General features: G+C 39.2%; 1 protein-coding gene across 1 annotated transcript in view; it reads left to right on the top strand.

Moving 5' to 3' along the window:
- Positions 1–3,421, top strand: part of INSC (INSC spindle orientation adaptor protein) — a 173,325-nt gene extending 169,904 nt beyond the window's left edge. The window contains exon 11 of the mRNA XM_027852570.1: positions 3,321–3,421. Coding sequence (XP_027708371.1) covers positions 3,321–3,421 — 101 coding nt within the window. The remainder of the gene's footprint in view (positions 1–3,320) is intronic.
- The last annotated feature ends 18,275 nt before the right edge of the window (positions 3,422–21,696 follow it).

A 21,696-nucleotide genomic window follows, 5' to 3' on the forward strand; every position in this document is an offset into this window, starting at 1 on the left:
CTCTCTCTCTCTCTCTCTCTCTCTCTCTCTCTCTCTCTCTCTCTCTTTCTCTGTCTGTTCACATTTACCTGTCACCAAGGATTACCTATGTTGGGCATTTTATTTTAGTAGATTTGTGGACCTGCTAATATTTATCCTGCAGAATAGATGATTAAAGAGAGGAGCAAATTGCTTCAAAGAAGGCAGATGGTAGAAAGCTGGCAAGGTAAATTTGACTGCAGTTAACCTTGATGGAGGCTGGTGGATTTTAATATTAATATGGAAGTTTCCCTGCTATAGTCAAAGGGCATTATAGCTGTCTTGAAGGAAGTTACAGAAATCATCCTCTTTCCTTGTTTATACACTCCACCCCTCCCTGCCCAGACCAATAGATCTTTTATCCTTTTTCCTCCCACTCATCTGTAGCCAAATGGGCTTTAGCGCCCTAGAACAGAGCTCAGTTCAAGAGCCTTTGCCTTTTAAAAGCTCAACATATCATCATGCTTGGATTTGACATCAGAAGACATGAGATCAAATCCTACCACTGCCACTTAAGATCTGTGTGTGTTTGAGGCAAGAAACTTCAAATTTCTTTGTCTCTGATTTCTCATCTGTAAAATGAGAGGGTTGGACAAGATGACTTCTAAGTGTTCTTCCAGTTCTAAATATAGGATCCTAAGATTATGATCTCAAGCTGAGAATAAGTGGAGGAGTGAATATGCAGAAAGATTCTTAGCCCCATTTTCCAAATTAAGAAACTGAGTCCCAGAATGGGCAAGTAACTTGCCCAACATCATACAGCAAAAGGATTGGGAAGGTATTAAGAAGTCTTCATCTGAAAGGATGACAATTACATGAGGGACATCAGACTTATCCTGCTGGGGCTAGGAGGGCAAAACTAAGAGTGTGGCTATCAGCTGCAGAGAAGTAGATTTCAGCTTATTATAAGAGGGAAGGGAAGGCATTTATTTATTAAGTACCTACTGTGTGTCAGGCACTGTCCTAAGCGCTTTACAGATATTAACTTACTTGATTCTCACAGCAACCCTGTGAGGTAGGTACTATTATTAGCATCCCAATTTAACAGTTGAGGAAACTGAGGCAGGTAAGATGTTAAGTAGCTTGTCCAGGGTCACATAACTAGTAAGCTTCTGATTTGGGACTTGAATGCAGGCTTTCCTGATTCTAGACTCAGTGCTCTATCTGCTGCACCTGCATTATAACAAACAATTTCTTAACAATCAGAGCTTTCCAAAACTATAATGGGATGACTTGAGAAGTAGTGAGCTCCTCATCTCTTGAAGTCTTTAAGCTGAGGCTACATACTCCCTTGGAAAATAGCGATTTCACCATCTTGGGAACTCTTTGAGCAGAGGCCATTTGCTGGGCATGCTTGAGAATGGTTTTCAGTCATGGCTAGATGCCCTCTCAGTCCCTTCTAGCTCTGAGATCCCAGATTCCATAGGTGTGTGTGGCATGAGAAAACCCATGAAAGATGGAAACCCCAAGGGAAAGGCAATGAAGACTGGAACTGTGGAAGGATTGAGAACTACTCAAGCTTGGTCTAAGGCACAGTTCTTAAGCTGGAGTCCATGAACTTGCTTTTTAAACATTTTAATAACTCAACATAAATAATTTCCCTTGTGATTCTATGTATTTTTTATGCATTTAAACACATTATTTTGAGAAGGGGTCCATAGGCTTCATCAGATTACCCAAGGGGTCTATGACACAAAATGGTTAAAAACCCTTGGTTTAGGGACTTCTATTCTGATATTCTAGGCAGCCAAATGGCACAGTGGGTATGGTACTGGTTTGGAGTCAGGAAGGCCTGAGTTCAAATCTGGCCTCAGATACTTAATAACCATGTGACCCTGGACAAGTCATTTAATCCCATTTGCCTCGGTTTCCTCATCTGTAAAATGAGCCGTAGGAAGAAATGCAAACCATTCCAGTATCTTTCCTAAGGAAACCTCAAATGGGGTCATGGAGAGTCAGACGTGACTGAAACGACTGAGCAACAACATTCTGATATTCAGATGATGGATTTGATTACAAAGTAGTGTATAAATTCCTAGCTCTTGGGAGCTGTGTCAAGGAGATGATTAACAAATTTGTCAGCAACCTGGAAGCTTCACAGCTTCTGATTGTTTGTAGCTCTCAGGCAGATCGGTACATTAGCTTTCTTCCCATAATTTCCGAAACTGGCCACTCAGTTGGGCCAGGGTATAGGCTCTACTCTTTGGGAGTTTCCCCAACTCAGCAGGTCAAGAAAAATATCCTAATTACCCCTATTATATTGGTAAACAATCTTGTTTGCATCCTCGCTACTACGCCTGAGGGGGTGCTGCAGCCTCTTCTGACATTGTAAGATTCCAGCATGATGTAATCTCTGTAGCTGGTAACTCTAACTTCACTGCATTGCTGCTCCTCTGGACGGGGCGGTTTTTGTACGGAGGGGATGGAGGGCAGCCACCGGAGGGAATAGACTTCCAGATCATTTTGCTAGATTCTCGTCCGAGAGTGAGATTCTGAGGGCGTGACTATCTCCATGCGTGAGAATCCACTCCTAAGGAAGAGGCAGTATTCTCATGCAACCAAAATCATTAAATGCAAGGTTCTGTAATTGGCAAGGTGCTAACGAAGGTCAGGATTCATTTCTTATTTTAGGTAGTACAGTGGATAGAGCACTGGAAGACCTGAGTTCAAAATCTGCTTCAGATACCTATTAGCTATGTGACCCTGGGCAAGTCACTTAACCTCTGTCTGCCTTAATTTCCTCATCTGGCAACTGGGGATACGAATAGCACCTACTTTTCACTGTTGTTATGGGACAAAATGAGACAATATTTGTAAAGTGCTTTGAAAATCTTAAAGTACTATACAAACATACATTGTGTAGTCATTTTTCAGTCATGTCTGACTCTTTGTGACCCCATTTGAGGTTTTCTTGGCAGAGATACTGCAGTAGTTTGCTATTTCCTTCTCCAGTTCATTTTACAGATGAGGAAACTGAGGCAAACAGGGTGAAGTGACTTGCCCAAGGTCACACAGCGAGTAAGTGTCTGAGGCCAGATTTAAACTCAGGAAGATGTTCCTGACTCCAAGTTGGGTACTCTATGCAGTATGGTGCCACCTAACTGCCCTCAATGCTGTATTATTATTGCTATTATTGAGATGATGGTGATAATGATGAATGAAGGTCCCTTTTGGTGGAAATGGAGCTTAGAGCATGGGGCTGGAGAAGACCTGGTGATTTCTTTTGTCTTCTCTATCAAGATCTTGGATTCTGGGACCTGTACTCCCAAAGCTCCCTGCACAACTCCTGAGGAATGACCCAGTGGCCCACGCTGGCTCTCACGTCTTTACCTTGGGGGCACCAGACTCCCAGCAAGCCGGGGTGATGCAGTTCCTCAACAGAGAAGCCAAGGTCAGCTCTTAGCCCCCTCCTTCACCTGTGCCCATGAACACCAATGCACTCCGAAACCCTCCCCACCCAATTCTGCAAGAGTTCACTCCTTATTCATTTCTGTAAACATCAACATTGCAGAATTTATTTTGATGCCCCACTACGATCCATCCTCGAGCTGACAATAATAACGTCTAATTTATGTCTGTCGTATTACCTTCCCATCTCTCTGCGTACATTATTACATAAATTAACTTAATGTGTCTGACGCTCGTCTGATAATTTAAGCATTTGTTCTCCGGTCTCCTGCTCCGGCTACGCTGGTTTCCAAGTTACTGAACATGAAGTCACTTTGATATTGATCTGAAGAAACATCCGTTTCAGGAGGTTGTACGATCATTCTAGAATGTTCTGCAGAGGGGCCTCAGCGAGGTTCTGCTCCTCTGGGCGAGTGATTGTGGGTCAGTGTGTCTGGGGCAGATTTAGAGGAGACAGGGATTTGGGAGCCTTCACATTACATATGAGGATTGGTTAAGGTACTGGCCCCATTGGCTAGAAAGGACATGAAAGGCCACTGAGGCAATACACACCCACTCCCCCATCTGCATTGTGCAGATGAGAAAAACAAGTTAACAGAGGAGAAGTGATTTGTCTAAACAGCTAGTTTTGAACCCAGGCACTTCTGTTTTCAAGCCTACTGCTCCTTCTACTACATCATGACGCTGGCACTAATCCTCTGAATATGGCTGCTCAGAGGACCAGGGAACATCATTTGAAGGTGGCTGGGTCTCTTACATTAAAGTTTCAGGGCCTCTGCTCACACTGTTTGCTTCCTTATTCCTAAAATGCCTCCTTGCCCCAACTCTGTCTTTCTACAATTTTCTCTGTCCTTCAAGGCTCCGTTCAAGTACCTCCTCCAGGAAGCCTCCTGATTGTCCAAAGTCAAAAATTGTCTTTTCTTCTTCTATCATTGCATGATACTATGTTTGTAACTCCATTATGTGTTTATCATGCATACTCTTTTAGTATCATAGACATCTCTATTGCTGTTCAGTCGTTTCAGTCATGTCTGTCTCTTCATGACCTCATTTGGGATTTTCTTGGCAAAGATACTGGAGTAGTTTGCCATTTCCTTCTCCAGCTCATTTTACATATGAGGAAACTGAGGCAAACAGTGACTTGCCCAGGGTCACACAGCTAGGAAGCACCTGAGGCCAGATTTGAACTCAGGTCTTCCTGACTCCAGGCCCACCTAGATGTCTTAAGATATCTCTACATTTGTCTTAATTTTCCCTTATTAGATTGTAAGTTCTATGAGGGCAGGATTATATCTTATTCCTGTATCTCCCAGCCCAGGGATCTTCATCGAGTACAAGTGCTCAGGAAATGCTTCTTGATGAATTTACAGTGATATAACAGGAGGATTTCACTGTCCTCTCCAGGGGCAATCGTCAACCAATTCCAATGGCCTCTGACTCCCAACGTCAGATTCTTCCTCAACTAACTCATTATCAGGCTGCACTCTCTGCCAATCTCCCCTTGTCTGTCCCTTTGTGCTGACCATCACTGCCCAGCGCAATCCTGGGATGGTATTAATGTATTTAGTGCAAAGGTCCAAGGGTTTCACAGAGCCTGAGACTCCCAGGGCTGGAAGGGACCTTGGGGACCATTCCAACCCATTTGTGAAGGCTCTACAGTGCAGTGCCCAAAACCACTGGGGATGGGGTCACAGGAGCTGGGTTCAAATCCCACACCTTCCCTTTGTGGGTGACCTTGGGCAATCACATCATTTAATTTCTCCAGGCCTCAGTTTTCACATCTGTAAAAAGCTGAGATTAGACAAGGCGGCTTATCAGGTCCCTTTCAGATATAAACCTGTGCTCTTAGAAATATTTCCAGGCTTTTGTTGCTCAATCCGTAAAATGTGGGGTTTAAACCAGGTGGTCTCTAAGGTTTCTTCCAGCACTAACCCTGTGATTCTTTGTGTTTCTTCTAGTGCCAGGTTCTTTACCTGTGAGTCTCAGGGTCTCATCTGTAAAGTTTGGGGGGTGGGGTTTGGATGTGCTGATTTCCAACATCCTTTTTAGCTCTATGTCTATGATCCAGACAAGCGCTCTTCCAGATTCTGCCCGAAGACCTCCAGTGAAAGGGATCCTGTCACATTTCCACTTTTGGACAGTTCCATTTTTGAGGAAGTTTGGCCCGACATAGAGCCCGAGTCTGCTTCTGCATCATCTACCTGTTGCTCCAGAATAGGGCAAACCCCCCTTCCACATGCTTACAGACAGCTATTGTCTTCTTCTTCCCCCTCCCAGTTCTCTCTTTTCCAGGCTAGACGTTATCAGTTCCTCAGTTATCCCCAGCACTCTTCATGTGGCCTGTTGTCCAGTCCTCTCCCTGTTCTGGCCTCTCTCTCTCTTTCTGGAACAAGGACCCCTGATAAGGGAAGGCTCAGAGGCTTGGTTTGTCTGACTTTTCCAAATGGAACCTGTGCTTCTGGCTGGGGCCCTGTCATAACACATCTGCTCTGAGTCTGTGAGAGGCATGAGTTGTTGGTACCCAAGGGAATTTTAATCAAGATGGTTTCCGTGTTAAACGTTGGCAGCTCTTTGACGAGGTGACTTCCTGGAGCATCGGGTTGGATGCCTGCTCTTTGCACTTCATTGTCAAGAGCTGGGAAAGTTTGGGAAGTTGTTGAGGTGGAAAGATTGAAGACACAGGAGTGAAGGATAGGGGGAGGCAAAAGGAAGAGATTGCTGCAAATATGGGAATTGAATTTTGGGGCCTTTCTCTGCTCAAGTGGCAGCTTGAAGTGGGAAGAACATGGGACCAGGAGGCAGAAAGCCTGGACGTGAGAGTTATGGTCCTTCCCCTGACTCTCTGGGTGACCTTTGGGCTCAGAAACCCAAAGAAGTGGGGAACCGAATGACATTTCAGACAGGCAGATTTCAGCCTGATTTACGGACAAATGGGTGCTATCCACAGGTGGATTGGGTTGCCTTGGAGGCTGCAAGTCCTCATTTCCGGAAGTCCTCAGATGGATGTTGGGCGAACTCACAGTGGATGTCGTAGATAGAATTCATGTTCAGGTCTGGGCTGGCTGACTGATCTTCGAAATGCCTTTGAGAAATGTTTAAGCACCAGCTTTCTGAAAAAACAAAAGTGCACAATACATTTTTAAGTTTAATTTGCAGTATTAACATTTTCTCCATTGCTTTCTTAAGTCTAGACAATTAAAAAAAACCCAATCAATCAAGTCCCGATTTGTAGCATTTGCCAATTTTTAAGGTGCAAACATTCACACTGAACATTTAACAGGTCAGCTCCCAAGAGCATAGTATGACTCAGCTCCATTCCACCACTGCCTCTGGGTCTTAGAGTAGTCTTTGTTTCTCTAACTCTGTCAAAGGCACCTTTTAGCCTCCTACAATCACTATCTCAGACTCATCTTTTATTCCTCAGCCTCCCTCCCCAATATAGGAAGTCTTGTCAAGCCTGTCTCCATGCTCACTCCAATCTCTAGTGTCCTCTCTTCACTTACATGGCCACCACCCAGGTTCAAAGTCTCATCCCTTCTCAAGACTGGACCATCGAAATGGCCGTCTGGGTGGTCTCCCCACCTCAAGTCTCTCTTTGCTTCAATTTATCCTCCACACAGCTGCCAAAGGGATTTTTTTTTTAGGTGAGGCCATTGGGGTTAAGTGACTTGCCCAGGGTCACACAGCTAGTAACTGTCAAGTGTCTGAGGCTGGATTTGAACTCAGGTCCTCCTGACTCCAGGGGCGATGCTCTATCCAGCACCACCTAGCTGCCCCCAAAGGGATTTTCCTAAAGCATGTTTGACCAGGTCAGTCCCCTGCTCAACCAACTTCAGTGATTCTCTTATATCTCTAGAATGTAACACACAATCCTCTGTTGGACATTTTAAGCCCTTCTCAATCTGGCTCCAACCCATTTCAGCAGTATTTTTCTATTTTTTGAACTCTAGCCAACCTGATCTTCTTATTGTCATTACATAGGACTTTTTATCTCTTTCTTCTCTGCCTATGCTTTGTGCCTGGAATGCAAAGTTCAGTCCAAATGTCTCCTTCTATGTGTGTCCACCCTCTCCTCAAATCCCTTTGTATTTATTTTTCATATATACACCTTGAATATACAGGCACTCAGATGCTACAGTGCATAGAGCACTCAGTCTGGAATCAGGAAGACTCATTTTCCTGAGTTCAAATCTGGCCTCAGACACTTACTAGCTGTGTGACCCTGGGCAAGTCACTTAACCCTGTTTGCCTCAGTTTGCTCATTTGTAAAATGAGCCGGAAAAGGAAAGGGCAAACCACTACAGTGGGATGAGCCAAGAAAACCCCAAATGGGGTCACAGAGAGTCAAACATGATTGAAACAACAGAACAAATCTTGTGTATATTTAAATATGCACACATTTTCTCTCCCCAGTAGATTGCCAGCTTCTCGCAAAAAGGGACTGTTTAATTTTTCTCTTTGGGTTCTGAAAGGTTAGCCCAGAGATCTTGGCACACAGTAGGAGTTTAATAAAAGTTTATTGCTTGATGGATTGATTTACTTCCTCAATCAACGTTGTCATTGATAAATTTTAAAGGATAACACTTGCATTCCTCCCTCCTAGGGATGCTATATAAGGAAGATACGTGGGCAATCTTTACTCTTAGGCCAAGAAGAATGAGGGGCTTCTAGAGTCATCCCAGGCATGAATGTAAAGCTTCATGGCCTCGATGGTCAATGGGTAGCTTTAGGGAGTTTGTCTCCTAGACATAATGAATATACACAGTGCCCCAAAAATCTTAATTCAGTTTTAAGCCTTAATAGCACTCTATATGATAATAACAACAATAATAATAATAGCTAATATTTGTATAGTGCTTTAGAATTTGCAAAACACTTTCCATGTGATCCTCACAATGCCCCTATGAGGTAGGGTGCTATTATGATTCCCATTTTTCAGATGAAAAGACTGAGGTTCTAAGAGGTCGAGCGATCTGCGCAGAGTCATACAGTAAGTTCTGAGGCAGGATTCAAATGTAGGTCTCCCTGACTCCAGGTCCAGCTTTTAAAATACTACACCATCTCACTGTGATATATTTCTGAAGGGATGCTCTCACCGACTTGGCAAGTTTGGTCTTGCTGAAATATAACTAGTAAATTTCTTCAGATTTTTGCTATAGAACAGGGGATGACATATGCTCTATATTCCATAACCATTTATTATATGTCAACGAACCCAGGTTTCTAAGAGAGGAAAGACCATTGAGGAAAAAGGGAAAGCAGTAGCATGTGACCCAGAGGAAAAGATAGAGCACAGCTCTCCTATCCTTCCCTTTGTCTCTCATTCAGTCACTCTCCTAGCCTAGGCCTCCATCAACATGTGCTTGGACTCTTGCCACAACCTCTTAAAGACACCCTTTTTGTCTTCAGTCTCACCCTGGGCCAGTCTGTTCTCGACCCAAATTAGTATCAGTGACCCAGTTAAAACCTGAGATTGTCCAAATTCCTCCTCTCCTCAAAAAACTTTGGTGGCTCATTATTGCCTCTAAGGAAAAAAAATACAAACCCCCCTGGCATTGAAAGCCCTTTCCAATCTTACTGTATGTTATTCCCCTTCACACAGTCCACTTTCCATCCGTCCTGCGACACTTGTGGTTCCCATATAGAGATCTCCGATCTTTTTGCCTTTGCCTGTGGTTGGCATGTACTTCCTCCTCACCTTTGACTCGTAGAACCAGGAGCTTCCTTTGGGGCTCCCAGAAATGAGGCCATTTCTGCTCCCTCCAGGTCTTAGCTCTCCTGTCCCGCCATACTGCCTTGTGTACTTTTTGTTGTCTACATGTTATTATCTCCTGGTAGAAAATATGTTCTTTGACTATTTTGCTTTTCATCTCCTATCTGTACTAAGTATAAGAGGTGCTTGATAAATGCTGGTTGAATGAATGCCTAGACTTCCTCAGTGCTTGGGAGTTTATAAAGCACTTTCTCTGTTACATCCCTATGAATTGGCTAGTGCAAGCATTATTGTGCCCATTTCACAGATGGGGAAACTATTTCTCAGAAGCACAAAGCGACTTACCCAGGTCATCCAGGTGGCAAGCAGTAGGTTTGGGATTCACACTCAGGCCTCCTGATGCCAAATATATTATTTCTTTATGTTAGTTAGAAGAAACTTGGACCAATAAGAGAATCCCTCAAGAAATATATTGTGGCTAGGTGGTACAGTGTGTAGAGAACTGGACCTGGAGTGAAGAAAAAAGGTGGTTTGCTTTGGGGAGATTTCTACTCACTCACCAAATATTTATTGAGAATCAATTATGCATGGAATGCTGGGCAGGCTAACAGTAAGTGACATTTATATAACATTTTAAGGGTTGCAAAGTATTTTATGCCCATTATCTCATTTAATAATTGCAATAACATTGCGAATTAGGTACTTAGTTATTATAGCTAGGTGACATAGTTGATAGAGCACTGGGCCTGGAGTCAGGAAGATCCGAATTCAACTACAGCCTCAGACCTTACTAGCTGCGTGATGCTGGGAAAGTCATTTAACCTTTGTCTGCTTTCCTCAACTGTGAAATATCATAATAGCACCAACTTCCCAGTGTAAGTTATTAGAATCAAATGAGACAATATCTGTAAAGCTCTTATCATAGTACCTGGCACATAGTAACAAGTCCTTAATAAATGCTTGTCCCCCCTGTCCTCTCCCCGTTTATCCGATAAGGCAACTAAAGCTGGACAAAGCTGTATTATGTGTCTCTGCTATTTACCTATAGTTGTTTTTGGTAAAGTGGTTTTTGTCTAATCCTTTAAATGATTGGTAGAACATGCTGTGGCAAAGTGTGGGTAAGGAAAACTGCACAGAGTAAGCTTCCCTCCATCTTGGTTTCTGGTAGCAGACATGACCCATGAACAATGTAGTAAGCCTAGATGTTCCAGGTGTTTTGTTACAACCTCTACCGTGAAGATCATGGGTTGGAGATCTTAAGAAGTTTGGATATTTCTGGAGGGTTCTAGGGCTAGTCCCAGCTGGACTACAAGGGTGGAAAGAAGACTTTTTTTTTCTTTTTTTTGGCAAGGCAATTGAGGTTAAGTGACTTGCCCAGAGTCACACAGCTAGTAACTGTTTTGTGTCTGAGGCTGGATTTGAACCCAGGTCCTCCTAACTCCAGGGCCAGTGCTTTATCTACTGTGCCACCTAGCTGCCCTGAAAGCAGACTTTTCTAAGGAGATGAGGAGATTAGAAACCCTCATGGTGAGCTCACTGTGGTGTGTCCCTCATGAGGGAGACATGACTTCAAGAGGTTATGCATGACCTCTTTTTGAATTGAAGCAGCCCGGAAGCTAAGCCCATCATGTTCCTATCATGGTAAGATGAGTATCTGCTATTGAAGAATGACAATCACTGACGGAGTGGAAAGTATATTTCACAGAGTTCTGGGGTTGAATCCCAGCTCTGCCATTCATTCACTCGATGTAACATTGAGTAAATTTCTTTATCTCTTTGGTTGTCAACATTTTAAATGGTAAAATTAAAACATAACTAAGAGAGAACAGAGGAAGGACTTTTAGTTGGTTTATAAGGGGAAAGAGTAATAATGGAGAGCCAGGTTGTTGGTAATATTAGATTTAAAAGACCTATGGCAACTTTTTAATGGAAATATTAAAGAATTTGCATATTTCTTTAAATTACATTGTACTTAAAAAAACTAATAATTTGCTAAGGCTTACAGAAAAATAAGTGTAGGGGCAGCTAGATGGCACAGTGGATAGAGCACTGGACCTGAAGTCAGGAGAACCTGAATTCAAATCCAGCCTCAGACCAGACACTTGACACTTACTAGCTGTATGATCCTGGGCAAATCATTTAACCCCAATTGTCTCACACAAAAAAATGTAAAATGACAAAAAAAATGCATTTTACAGATCATAATGTAATAAAATTGCAATCAATAAAGGAAACTAAGCAAAGATATAGAGATTAAGTAATGACATCTTAAAGTAAGATTTGGTTGCACAACAAATCATAAAAACATTACTTTAATTTTTTGTGAAAAAGAGATTTATAGCAATAGGCAAAATTAATGAGATGTGGCTATAATTGTTTTCAGAGAAAAATTTATATCTTTGAAAACTTATTTTACCAAAACAGAAGAGAAAGCATTAATGTACTGAGAATGAATTAAAAGCAATTAGAAAAATCTACAAATTAAAAACCTCAAACCTCTTGTCAAAAAAGAGACAGTTTGAAAATAGAGGAGGAATAGGCAAAATTAAAAGTAAAATATTTTTGAACTGTTAAAATATAAGAACATCAAGAAAAAGAATAACAATATACCATTAACTAAGTTGGCTTAACATATGAAAAAGGAAATCAAATTGCCAAAATGCAAAAAAAGAACAAGATAAATTCACAATTAAATGAATGGAATTATCAGGCACTACTTCACACTATTATCTGCCAGCAAAAATCAAGATTTAAATAAAACAATTGACTATCTAAAAATATAAAATACTTGCATAAATGAAACAAGAAATAGAGATCTTCACCATTAATTCTCAGAAAAATAAAAATAACCATAAATGTGAGTGGGAAAAAAAACTCACCTACCTGGTCCAGATGGATTTACAAGTGAATACTATCATATGTTTAAATGGCACTTAAATGTCTGTGTTATAAATATTATTGTAATCATAGAGAAAGAAAATACTTTACTAAAAAAAACCCTTCTCCTTCTCTTAGACAAATATGGTCATGAAATCCAATCCAGGAAGGGATAAAATAGAGAAAGAAAATATGGAACAATGTTATTAGTGAATATTGACACAAAAATTTAAATAAAATTTTAGGAAAGATGCTCTAGAAATTATTCATTATTATTAAATTATGTTTATGTCAGAGATATAGTGGTGATTCAACAATAGAAACAAAATTCAGCATAATTAAGTATATAAACAGCAAAAACATTGTAGCAATAAATGCAGAAAAGTATTTATAAAATTTAGCATTAATTTATGTTAAAAATCCTTCAAAAGCATAGTAATAGAAACAGCCTTCTTTAATATGACCAAATATATATATACACATACATATGTAAATATATGTAGATGTGTATGCATGTATGTATGTTTGTACACACACACATATCCAAGAGCAATCACTATTAACAATGGAGAACCACTGGAACATTTCTCAGTGACTACAGGTTTAAACCAAGGCTATGCCTTCTTACTACTATTTAACATCATACTAGAAATTCTGACTGTAATACAATGATGTGAGAAAGACATTACAAAATATTGGTAAAGAGTAAAAAGAAAAACATCCTATTTTTGGATAATAATGTTGCTTTACTTAGAAAACCCCAGAGAATTAGTAAAGAAAGTAGCATACGTGATTAATAGCTGCAGCAATGTAGAACAAAAAATAAATCCACATAATCATCAGCATGTCTGTACAACATTAATAAAAAATTAGGAGGAAATTACAGAAATAGAAACTGCATTTAAAATAAGTATAAAATAGTTAGAATTTAAGTTCAGAACACAGAGGACTTTTATAAATACAACTACAAACATTAGTTACAGAAAAAAGAAAAACAAATAAATGGGAAAATATTCATTGTTCTTGGTTTGACTTCCCATGTATGATTAAAAATGGTGATGCTACCTAATTTAATTTACAGATAATTCTATACCTATCAAACTCCCAAGGGCCTAATATATAGAACTAGGCAAAATAACTTAAAAAATTTGGCCCAATTGATAAATGGTCAAAGGATATGACCAGGCAGTTTTCAGAGGAAGAAACTAAAGCTATCTATAGTTATATGAAAAAATGTTCTAAATTACTATTGATTAGAGAAATGCAAATCAAAACGACTCTGAGGTACCACATTACACCTATCAGATTGACTAACATGACAAAACAGGACAAAGGTAAATGTTGGAGAAGATGTGGGAAAATCGGAACACTAATGCATTATTGTTGGAGTTGTGAACTTATCCAACCATTCTGGAGAGCAATTTGGAACTATACCCAAAGGGCTATAAAATTATTCATACTCTTTGACCCAGCAATACCACTTCTAGGTATGTATCCAAAAGAAATCATAAAAAAGGGGAAATGACCCACACGTACAAAAATATTTTTAGCAGCTCTTTCTGTGGTGGCAAAGAATTGGAAATTGAGGGGATGCCAATAAATTGGGGAATGACTGAACAAGTTGTGGTATATAAATGTAATGGAATACTATTGTGCTATAAGAAATGATGAGCAGGTGGACTTCAGAAAAACTTGGAAAGACTTATACGAATTGTTGCTGAGTGGAATGAGCAGAATCGGGAGAACATAATACACAGTAACAGCCACACTGCGATGACTGACTTTGATAGACTTGAGTCTTCACAGCAATGCAAGAATCTAACACAACTTCAAAAGATTCATGATGGAAAATGATATCCACATCCAGAGAAAGAACTATGGAGTCTGAATGCAGGTAGACGCATACTATTTGCTCTCCTCTTCTTTTGTTGTTTTGTTTTATTGCTTCATTCTTGTGGTTCCTCCCATTAGGTGTAATTGTTCTTTACATCATGATAAATGGGAAAATATGCTTAATATGAATGCATAAGTAGAGTCTATATCAGATTGTACTGTCTTGGGTGGGAAGGAGAAAGAGGGGGAGAAAATTTAAACCTCAAAATCTTATGGAAGTGAATGTTGAAAACTAAAAATAAATAAATAAATAATTTGAAAAATTAATTTGGAAGAAAATAAGTTCAAGTATTTTGAGAGAAATAACAAAAAAATGTAAATAAAGGGGAGAAGTAGAGTAATAATGGTAACTAAAATTAGGTTATAAGGCAGTTATCATCAAAACTTTTGGTTTAAAATAGAACAAATAGATCAATGGAACAGATAAAGTAAGAAAGCTTTAGACATTATTAAAATGGTAGCTCAGTGTTTGATAAATCTAAGGATGAGAATTACTAGGGGGAGGACTCTCTTTTCTATATGGACTGTTGGCAAAACATGAAAGTAGTTTGGTGGAAACCAGGCTTAAACCAGCATCTTATACTATATGCCTTAATAATCTACTCAGACAAACAACTTAAATATAACATATAGAGATACCTTTCACAACAAAATTCAGATCGAATGAAATGATCGATGTTGGTTTTAGAGGATTGATATTGGAACACATTTCCTTTCATTTGAGAGATATTGGAGACAATAGTATGAAATGTTATATATTCTTCAGTTATAATTCCCATATGGGGAAGTCTTACTTAACTACATTTCTTACATAGGAAAGTTTTTTAATTTCTTAGGAAATGATTGTGAGACAAAATTAAGGGTCAGATCAGACAATCTTTAAAATCTCCTAGTGCTCCGACACACCATATATTTCCATGAATAGGTAGAAATCATTCAGTTTACTGAAAGAATCGTGAATGGATAACTAGCATTCTCCCTCTCTCTCTCTCTCTCTCTCTCTCTCTCTCTCTCTCTCTCTCTCTCTCTTTCTCTGTCTGTCTCTGTCTCTGTCTCTATGTCTTCACATGCTGGTAACTAGGTACGTGTAATGGTTGGTGCTCACAAATGGCTAGGCTCCAGCACTCTGACTCAGTGATTTCCACAAATGTATAAGGTCCAGGGGAACGAAGAAACTATACCTCCTTGTAATATGTTCAGTGAGTGTAATGTGGTAGAAAGATCCCTGGCCTAACATTCAGGAGACATGAGTTCTTGTCATAGCATTGACCTGTTTTGAGACCTTATAAGATTCTCAGAGTATGGAATGGAAAGGGTCCTGGATATGGAATCACAGGACCTGAGTTTGAATTCTGGCTCTGGACCTGGTTTTTAGGCTCATATACTTATAGATCTGGGGTTGGAAGATGTTTCAGATGTCTTCTGGTACAACTCATTTATTTATTTTTATAGATGAGGAAACCGAGACCCAAGGAGATCACATTATTTGTCCAGGGTCACAAGGTAAGTGCCAAAGGAAGTATGCTCAGTATAATAACTAGCATTTATTTAGTGATTTAAAGTTTGCAAAGCATTTTACACATATTATCTCATTTGATCCTCACAATGGGGGAGGATGCTATTACTATCCCTATTTTACAGATGAGGAAACTGAGTTAGAGGTTAAATGAATTGCTTAAGTTTGCCTAGCTAATAAGTGTCTTGGGCTGGATTTGAACTCAGGTCTCCCTGACTCTAGGTTCAGTACTCTATCCACTGTATCATCTAACTGACACCTGGTTATTTGAACCCAGGTCCTCTGACTACAGGACCCATGTTCTTTTTTTAAAATTAATTTTTTTCAATTACCAATTTTTTTTTTCTTTTTACCAGCCATACGCCCTGGAAAACAACAAAAGAAAAAACAAAAGCTTTGTAGCAAACAAGTTTAGTCAACCAAAACAAAATCCTGTACAGGCCATGTTCAAAAATGCGTATTTCATTATTCATCATTTCTGTATCAAAGAACCCCTGCTCTTTCCACTGTACCTCACTGTCTCCCTCTATTACCTTCTGAGCTTCTGATTCCTTAATGATTAAATGAAGAGATTGGAGCAGATAACCTCAAATTTTCATTCTAGCTCTACGCATGTGATTCTAGGATTTTTCTTCCTTTTCAGTACTTGGTTTCCCCATTTGTAAAATGAGGTCATTGGACTAGATGATTTCTAAGCTTCAGTCCTCTCTGTTTCCATGATCTAGGCTGGGGTACCACATAAGAGAACCACTTGCAACCTCATTTATTCTGGGCTGAGTGGCTCCGGGCTCACCCTCCATAGTAAAAGATTGTTTAAGGAGAAAATAAAAAGTGTGAGAAACGGGAACGTGGAACTCAGTACAGTACATTCCCCTAACAATGCTGTATGAAGAGGCAGTAAAAATAGATCCAATTATCCTCTGTCAAAGCTTTTCTCTAAGCAGCTGCCTAACAGAATATGACAATTTTTCGTACAATGTAGTAAAAATATATGAAAAAAAATCCTTACACAATGCCAGCCCATGCTGGGCTGAATTCATTAATGCCTCCCTACCTTACATGTCATGGAAAGAGACAAATAACACAGGGAAGCATGTTCCCAGGCTTTTTTCCTTCTTTTCCTTTTTTGGCTTTGTTTCCATGATGGTTTAGGAATTGGGTTCCCACTTGAGTGTTGTGATCTAAATTTAATTATCTTAACAGGGAGTTAGGAAGACATTGTTCACATCTCATGCCGACATCCCTTGGTGGAATGTTACAGAAACAGAGAGACTCAATTATAGAAAAGTATTATTTATAAAAGAGGAGAAAAAAGTTCTTTTCTTGGCACATTCCTGAGGGAGCCCAGTAGGTTTCTAGTAGCAGTTTCTGGGCTCTGTTTTACAACAATATAATTAGTGTAATCAGAGCATTTGCATGTAGGACAGGGCAAATGGGATCCTCTACATACTCCTTGAAGTGGGACTTGGCATTTGTGTGACCACTGCCATAAGCCAAGATTGGCAGTGACCAACAAATGGAGCTGACCATGGTCAAGGTCAGCAATAAAGAGGTCAGTCTGCAGGAAGCTAGGATCAGAGGCTGATAAAATAGATGTCCCTGAATCTTTCTCCAGACAGTTAAGCCAGAATGAAGAAACTGTGAGGAATTGAGAGGAATCAGAAGACTTGAGTTTGAATCTTGCCTGAGATTATTACTAGCTGTGTAACCTTGGGCAAGTCATCTAACTTCCCTCATCCTCAATTTCCCCATCTGCAAAATGGGGATAATAATACTAGTACCTACCTCTCAGGGTTTTTGTGAGGATCAAATGAGATAATATGTATAAAGTGCTTAGCAAACCTTAAAACATTATTTAGATGTTATTGTTGTTGTTGCTGCTATATTTAAGCATGTTCTTCCAGAAGTGGGCCAGGCCCCTTAGAGTGTTCTGGGGTGAACCTGAATGTGTACGTTAGAATTAGGTGTATGTATTCCTAACTCTGCTTGAGTTACATGCAAGTAATGCCGTAATGTCCTCAGTAGGAGGTCTCTTTTAGTTATATTTTCAATTCTCTAAAATTAATTGCTTTTAATCAGATATTTTCTTTTTGAAAATTTTTGGGCACTTAATAAATGTTTATTTATTGATTGATTATTTTTTCTATTTAAAAGTATTTTATTTTTTCTGATTACATGTAAAGATAGTTTTTAACATTCACTATTGTGAGATTTTGAGTTCCAAATTTTTTTCTCCCTCCCTCCCCTCTCCCTCCCCAAGATGGTAAGCAATCTGATATAGGTTATACATGTAGAACTGTATTAAACATATTTCCACATTAGACATGTTGTGAAAGAAGAATCAGAACAAAAGGGAAAACCATGAGAAAGAAAAAAACAACAAAAAAAGTGAAAATAGTATGCTTTGATCTGCATTCAGACTCCACAGTTCTTTCTCTGGATGTGGATAGCATTTTCCATTATGAATCTTTTGGAATTGTCTTGGATCATTGTATTGCTGAGAAGAGCTAAGTCTATCAAAGTTGGTCATCATACAATGTTGCTGTTACTATGTACAACGTTCTCCTGGTTTTTCTCACTATACACAGTATCAGCTCATGTAAATCTTTCCAGGTTTTTCTGAAATCCACCTGCTCATCATTTTTATAACTCATGGGCATCCTCTCAATTTCTAATTCTTAGCCACCACGAAAAGAGCTACCATAAATTAATCAGATATTTTCATCATAGGAAGTGACGTACCATTACAAGGTATTTTTGTACCTGTGTTCTTAGGTGAATCTTATAGCTTGCCTGATGCTTTGGTTGTGGGTCTGCCCACTAGATCAAAGGAGTAAAAAGTTGTTCCCTGATGGGAAATGACCATGTGAGTGGTAACTCTGGGGGTGGGTCAGGGAGTCTTTCTACTATGTGCCGCTAGATCTGGGATACTTCACTACGAAATTTGGGATACCTTGTAGGAATAATGGGGGGAAAGAAAGGGAAAAAGAGGCAAGCATGTAAGTTTCTACTCTGTGCTAGGCACAAAGTACGCACTCAACGAATACTTCTTGGTTCACTGATCCTCAGTTCTTTCAATCTATCCTCATTGACCATGGCTGGGAGGTCCTCTAGTACCTTAATTGCCCTCCTCTGGATGCAAACAGGATGCAATATTTGAGATGAGGCCTAACCATGGCAGAGGACAGTCATCTCCAAAAAGGATTGTCTTTCCAACTCTCTTGGCCTACCAGTTGAGCCCAACCTGAAACCTCAGCAGCAAACTATGTTCAAACAGAAGACACTATATTCAACAGTGTTACTGAAATAAGATCACATTTGTAATGCACTTAGCACTGTGTTATGCCCCTTCCTGCCTCAGCTGTACCAGTAATGCCATGGGGCCAGATATCATGGACATTAGATCTTTGAGTATGTATTAATAGAGTATGTGTTTAATTTGAGTGCTTAATACAGTACCTAGCATACAAGAGGCACTTAATGAATGTTTATTGCCCTGGATTGAATTGAATTAGCTACTGGAGATGAAGACAGACAGAGACAGATATTCTTTTTGGTATAGCTACAGTTAAAGATCAGAGGATCCTTTGATTGAGAGCTGGGAAGAACTTAGAAGGCATCTAGTCCCTCATTTTACAGAGGAGGAAACTGAGGCTGAGGGAGGCTAAGTAACTTACCCAAAATCCCAAAGATAACTACATGGTAGAGATGATAAGCTAGAATCACAAAATCTCAGTTTTGGAAGGGTCTGGGATAGCATAGCTTTGGCATCAGAAAACCTGGTTCGAATTCTGCCTTTAACATTTATCACTTGTGTACTTCTGGACAAGTAATCTAACCTCTTATTCTCTTAATATCATCATCTGTAGATCAAAGGAATTGGGCTAGATGACCTCTGAGATCCCTCACAGCTCAAGATCCATGAAATTAGATTTGAACCCAGGTCTTCTGACTCCCTCTCTCCCTCCCCCCTGCCCTCCCCCTCTTCCTCTCCCTCTCCCTCTCTCCCATCTCTCCTCTCTCTGTCAGAAGCTTTTATTTTAATTTTTAAATATGTTTTTATTGATATTTTCTGTTCCTTGCATTGTAGTTATCTCCAGTATCTTTCACTTCCTCTTCCCCCTCCCCCCCATATAATAAATAGTATTTTTAAAGAGGAAAAGAAAATCACCACAATTGATGGATCCGCCGCAAAAGTCTGAATACAGGTACAATGTGTAACACTTAACAGACTTTTCACCTTCATGAAAGGATGGGCTGGGAGTGTTTTACGGTATTTCTTCATTTGATTCATGTTTGGTCTTTATAATTTTTGTTGCATTCATTTTTGAGTTTCTGTTATGTGATTATTCTTTATAGTTGTAGTTATGTTTATATTGTTTTCTTGGCTCTGATTTTTTCCTTATCAGTTTGTATAGATCTTTCAATGCTTCTCTATATCCATCACATACACAATTTCTTGTAGCACAGCAATATTCCATTACATTTGTGTATCACCATTTATTTAGCCATTCCCCAATTGATTGACATCTACTTTGTTTCCAATTCTTCACTATCACAAAGAAGTATTGCTACAAATATTTTGGTATATATGGGAATTTTCTTCTTATTGATGGACTCCTTGGGGTATAAGCCCAGTAATGGAGACTCTAGGTCAAAGGTTATGGACATTTTAGTCATTTTATTTGCACAATTCTAACTTACTTTCCAAAATGGTTGTACCATTTTACAGTTCCACCAATAATGTGTTAGTGTGCCTATCATCTTACAACCCTTCCAACATTGATTACAGGTGTTTTTTTGGTCATCTTTGACAATTTGTAGGGTATGAGGGAAAACCTCAGGGTTGTTTTGATTTGCATTTATAGTATTGTTAATGATTAGGAACATTTTTTATGTAGTTGTTAATACTTTCCAATTCTTCTTTTGAGGACTGTTCATATTTATAGTAATGAAAATTAGGTTTATGTTTTCCTTTATTTGTCTCTATCTAATATTTTTTAAACTATATTTTTTTCCCTGTGTAAACACAGTCCTATATTCCTTCAGTTACTTGAGCTTATTCTTTTTTAAGATGGCCCTACTCCCACAGACTCTCACCTATGATCCCTCCTGCTATTTATTGCCCCTTTCCCTAATTGCTTATTAGTTCCTTTTTCTCTCCTGATTTTATCTGGTTATTTGATTCTCCCTCCCCAACTTTTTTCCTCTTAGTCAAGAAGACTCCCCTTTCCTCCCTCCCTTTCAATTAGTCCTGTTTATTAGTTTTTTTAATTTCATTTTTTGTTCCCCTTTTCAAAGAGGGTTTCTCTCATTCTTTTTATTATTTACCTTCACCTTCTGTCTACTCTAGATTTTTATGTTTTTGTCCATAACTCCTATAATTACCTATTTTCTCTCTATTTTCTGTATTTCTCATGGAATTAAAATTTCTGAGGTATCCGTAATGTCCCAGGCCTGCCTCTTCACTGCTACTTCCACCTGACTTCTGCTTTCACCCTAGTCTTAGTCTCTCTGCTTTTACTCTGTTGCTGTTGTTGAACTTTGCTGCTGCACTCGTTTATCGCTTCTCTAATTTTATTGGCTGGGATGTTTGAGAAGCAAATAATCTCTTCAGGTCTGGTTTTCTTTCTAAGAATGTTTCAAATGTTTCTTTATTATTGAATATCCATCCTTTTTTTAATGGTTAAGCCTAAATTTGCAGGTCACCTTGGGCTGCATCCTGAGCTCCATTACTCTTTAGAACATATTATTCCATTCCTTCCTGCATTTTCTGGTGGGTACAGAATAGTCTTGTGTTATTTGAATTTCCTTTCCTTTGTATTTGAAGGTCTTTCTCCTGTTTGGTTGAAAAACTAGTTTTTGAATTAAGTTGTTAAATTTAACCTTTCTGTGTCTTGTAGTTTGGAGCCTTAGATTTTTTTTTCTGGAGGTGATCTATGAATTCTTTTAATTGGTGTTTCATTTTCTGTGTTCAGAAGTTCTGGGCACTTCTCTTGTATTATTTCCTGCATTATGGTATTAAGATTTTTTGTCTTGTCAGGTTCTTCTGGGAGACCTATGATCCTTAGGTTCTCTCAATACACCCTGTCATCAGATCAGTATGTTCTTCTTGCTTAATGAGCATATTTTCTTTTAAAGTTATTTCTTATTTTGCTTCTGTTCTTATAGATTGTCCTTCACTTCTGTGTATTTGTATTCAAAATCTGTTATTTTCTCTTTTGTTTCTTGCTATCTCAAATTAAAGTTTTTATATTCTGCCCATTATTTT

The sequence above is a fragment of the Vombatus ursinus genome, unplaced genomic scaffold (assembly GCF_900497805.2).
Source record: "Vombatus ursinus unplaced genomic scaffold, bare-nosed wombat genome assembly UNPS02009770.1, whole genome shotgun sequence".
NCBI classification, from domain to species: domain Eukaryota; kingdom Metazoa; phylum Chordata; class Mammalia; order Diprotodontia; family Vombatidae; genus Vombatus; species Vombatus ursinus.